Source organism: Gekko japonicus, unplaced genomic scaffold (genome assembly GCF_001447785.1).
Source record: "Gekko japonicus isolate JY-2015 unplaced genomic scaffold, Gekko_japonicus_V1.1 scaffold351, whole genome shotgun sequence".
Taxonomy (NCBI): domain Eukaryota; kingdom Metazoa; phylum Chordata; class Lepidosauria; order Squamata; family Gekkonidae; genus Gekko; species Gekko japonicus.
The window spans coordinates 74,767-77,912 of NW_015172561.1; the positions used below are offsets into that span (position 1 = coordinate 74,767).

Here is a 3,146-nt window from a genome sequence, read left to right on the forward strand (position 1 = left end):
TTGCTGGTTGCCCATGCATATTTCCAAAATGATGCTCTCCGTGAGGCAAAGAATACTTTGGCAGTGGAGGCTTCAGGTTTTGGTTTTTAGTTTCTGTTTCTCATACATACTGAAATTTCCCTTCCAAGTTCAAAAAGTTTTACCTTAAGGACCTGTGTTGGAGTTTCAAGTTGCTTACACTTCAGTCATTACAGAGTTAAATGTTGTTTGTTAGGAAACAGGATGTTACGTTACATAATGTATTCCACGGCGGGAAAGTTTGTGGGAGTTGCTTATCCTAATGAAGTGAACTGTAACCTTTGTATTGGTCAACTAACAACTTGTTTGAGGAAATGCTTTGATCTAGCATTCATGTATTCACAACGTTTATGGCCCTTTGTGTGAAGCAAACAGGAAGCTCCCCTCTAGAAGCCAAGACAGTTAGAAAGATGTAGCTGTTAGCATTTAGTACTGAAAGTAACTAAGCATGTAACCTTTTTATTTTATTTCTTTTATCCATTTTATTTATAGATAGGGGCTCTGGGGCAAGTGATGCTCTGTCATCTTGGTGCTTGGGGGGGGGGCTAACAGTGGGAGGGCTTCTAATGTCCTGGCCCCACTAGTGGACCTCCTGATGGCACCTGGTATTTCTGGCCACTGTGTGATACAGAGTGTTGGACTGGATGGGCCTTTGGCCTGATCCAACATTGGCGTCTCTTATGTTCTTATGTTCAAAGTACCATACCCATGTTTTATTTTGTTTTGTAGTAAAGATATTTTTCTTTTACTAATGTGGCTCTTGTGTTTGCAATACGACCATCGATCTTGAATCTCAGAATCCCAACAGCCTGCCTTGTAGAGAGTCCAATCACTGGGTCCCTTGAGCCCAGCATTGTCTCCTCTGCAGTTCTCCAAGGCCACAGCGAGTGTGAAGGGCTCAGGTGCAGGAGATGCAGGGAGTTCTCTGAAAAGAACTCCCTGAGTGTCTCTTTAAACATCACATGTGCAGTTGCCTGATTCTGATTAAAACCGTGGAAGGTTGACACTTTCCCCTGAGCACCACTTTTTCCAAATTGAAAATGATTCCAGGGAACCACTGTGTACCCTCATTTAGGACAAGTATTGGATCTCCAGGGCTGTTTCAGATTGGAATAATGGCACTCAGTCTCCCATCACCCACATCCCAGTCCATCTTAATGGGCCCCCCAGCCTAATTCCTCCAGTTTAAGGTAGGATGCCACCCGTTGTCTTTCTTTTAGTGGAGGTGCCAGGGATTACCTCCGCCACAAGAGATATGTACATAACTTCTGTGTAGCTTCTCGCTTCTGATTCATCTCTCCCCCCCTCCTTCCTTTCAGGTGCCAGTAGTGGTTTTGGGGAACAAAACTGACCTTGCGGAGCAGAGACAAGTCACGACTGAAGTAGCACAGCAGTGGGCCAAGCTTGAGAAAGTGAAACTCTGGGAAGTGATGGTGACAGACAGAAGGACGCTGATGGAGCCTTTCACCATGCTGGCGAGTAAACTCTCTCAGTCCCAGAATAAATCAGCGTTTCCTTTGCCCGGCAGGAAGAGCAAAGGCAATAACGGAGACAGCTAAAATAATCCTCCAGGGATGAACTTGGTGAGTTTCTGCCTCCTGCTGGGGCATATGTTCAGCACTCCCCTTTGCGCCTCATGAAGCATAGCAGGATATTCGACAATGAAACTGGTAAATGGCAGGCAGCATTCTTTGTTTCTTCTAAAGCTGTAGAGCAGCTTTGGACATCCGTAGCAAGATGGCCTCCAAAGCCACTACATAAAAACAATGATACAATTGTGGGGGTGTTTTGTCTTTAATGAGATGCTAGTTCTCTGGGTGCAAGGTTACAGGCAGCATGCAGAAAACGCAAAGGGAAGGGAGAGCGTTCTCACAAATAGCAGGTGAGATTCAGGTGGTAGATTGATGTTCAGATTTGCTTCATGGTTTATAGAGTGCTGAAGTGAGTGCCATCACAACCAAGGTCAGACGGAGGTTCAGAAAAGCATATATTTGGAAAACTTTGCACTCCTGCAGTAAAGTCCTATGCAGTTGCCCCTGTCTAAGTCTATTGATTTCAGCAGGCTTCAGACTGGAGTTAACTCTGCATAGGACTGTGCTGGAGACAGTCTCCTGGTTTCCCCTATGTAGCCACTCCCTGGAGCCAGCTCAAAGTGACTTTGGCCTGTTATGCCAAAGGGTGTTTTCCCTTGCTTTCCCCATGCATGTCCATTGGATTTTCTTTGTCATTCTGCATTGATTTTCCTCCCTTCAGCACTCAGTTCGCTTTCTGGTCGCTGTTTTCCTGGGTTTTCTGAGAGTGCTTTGGTGCCGATTTCCCCCTTGTTTCACTTCCAAGCTGAAGGTAATTCAAAAGCGTGATTCCCTTGGATCCCCCACCCAGCCTTTTGTCGCCTCTCAATGGAAGGGGGATTAGAGAGGAGGCAAACGGCAGCATCCCCAGTGCAACCCCCCCCCACAACATTTCAGTGCTGCATGCAAACAAAATAAAGGGGGGGGGATCGTCAGCGTGGAATGAAATTGACATGAGATGTAAAGAGAGACAGAAGGGAAGGGAGCCTAGTGCTTTGAAAACATTTCCCCCTTTCATGCTTTAGTGAACAAGGTTTTGGGGGATCCATTTTGGCAGTCTCCGGAAGCCTAACATTAAAATGGAAGCTGAGCCACATGGACCTTCTGCAAACTGCTGAACTTAAGATCGGTCCATTTGGAGGACAGAGTGCAATCTGCACAGGAGACGTTCTAAAAAACTGGCAAGTGTGCAGGATAAAATTACAGAATAACAAAGAGAAATCCATGCAAATTTGCAAAGGGCAGGAAATTAACATTACTGTGCAGCTGCACTAGGACATTGGTGAAAATAAAGTAAAGGTAAAGGTTTTCCTTGCTCGAAAGCCGGTCGAATCTGACTCTAGGGGGCGGTGCTCATCTCTGTTTCCAAGCCGAAGAGCCAGCGCTGTCCAAAGACTTCTCTGTGGTCATGTGGCCGGAATGACTAAACGCCGAGGTGCATGGAATGTTTTTACCTTCCCACCGAAGTGGTACGTATTTATCTGTTTGCAATTTCTTGTTTTTTGAACTGCTAGGTTGGCAGGAGCTGGGGCCAGAGATGGGAACTCACTCCATCAG

The 3,146-nt window shown here is 46.0% G+C and overlaps 1 protein-coding gene across 1 annotated transcript in view; it reads left to right on the forward strand.

The window, feature by feature from the left end:
• Window positions 1–1,697, forward strand: part of NKIRAS1 (NFKB inhibitor interacting Ras-like 1) — an 11,077-nt gene extending 9,380 nt beyond the window's left edge. The window contains exon 3 of the mRNA XM_015421241.1: window positions 1,338–1,697. Within this exon, the coding sequence (XP_015276727.1) occupies window positions 1,338–1,577 (240 nt within the window). The 3' untranslated portion in view covers window positions 1,578–1,697. The remainder of the gene's footprint in view (window positions 1–1,337) is intronic.
• Window positions 1,698–3,146: the final 1,449 nt, after the last annotated feature.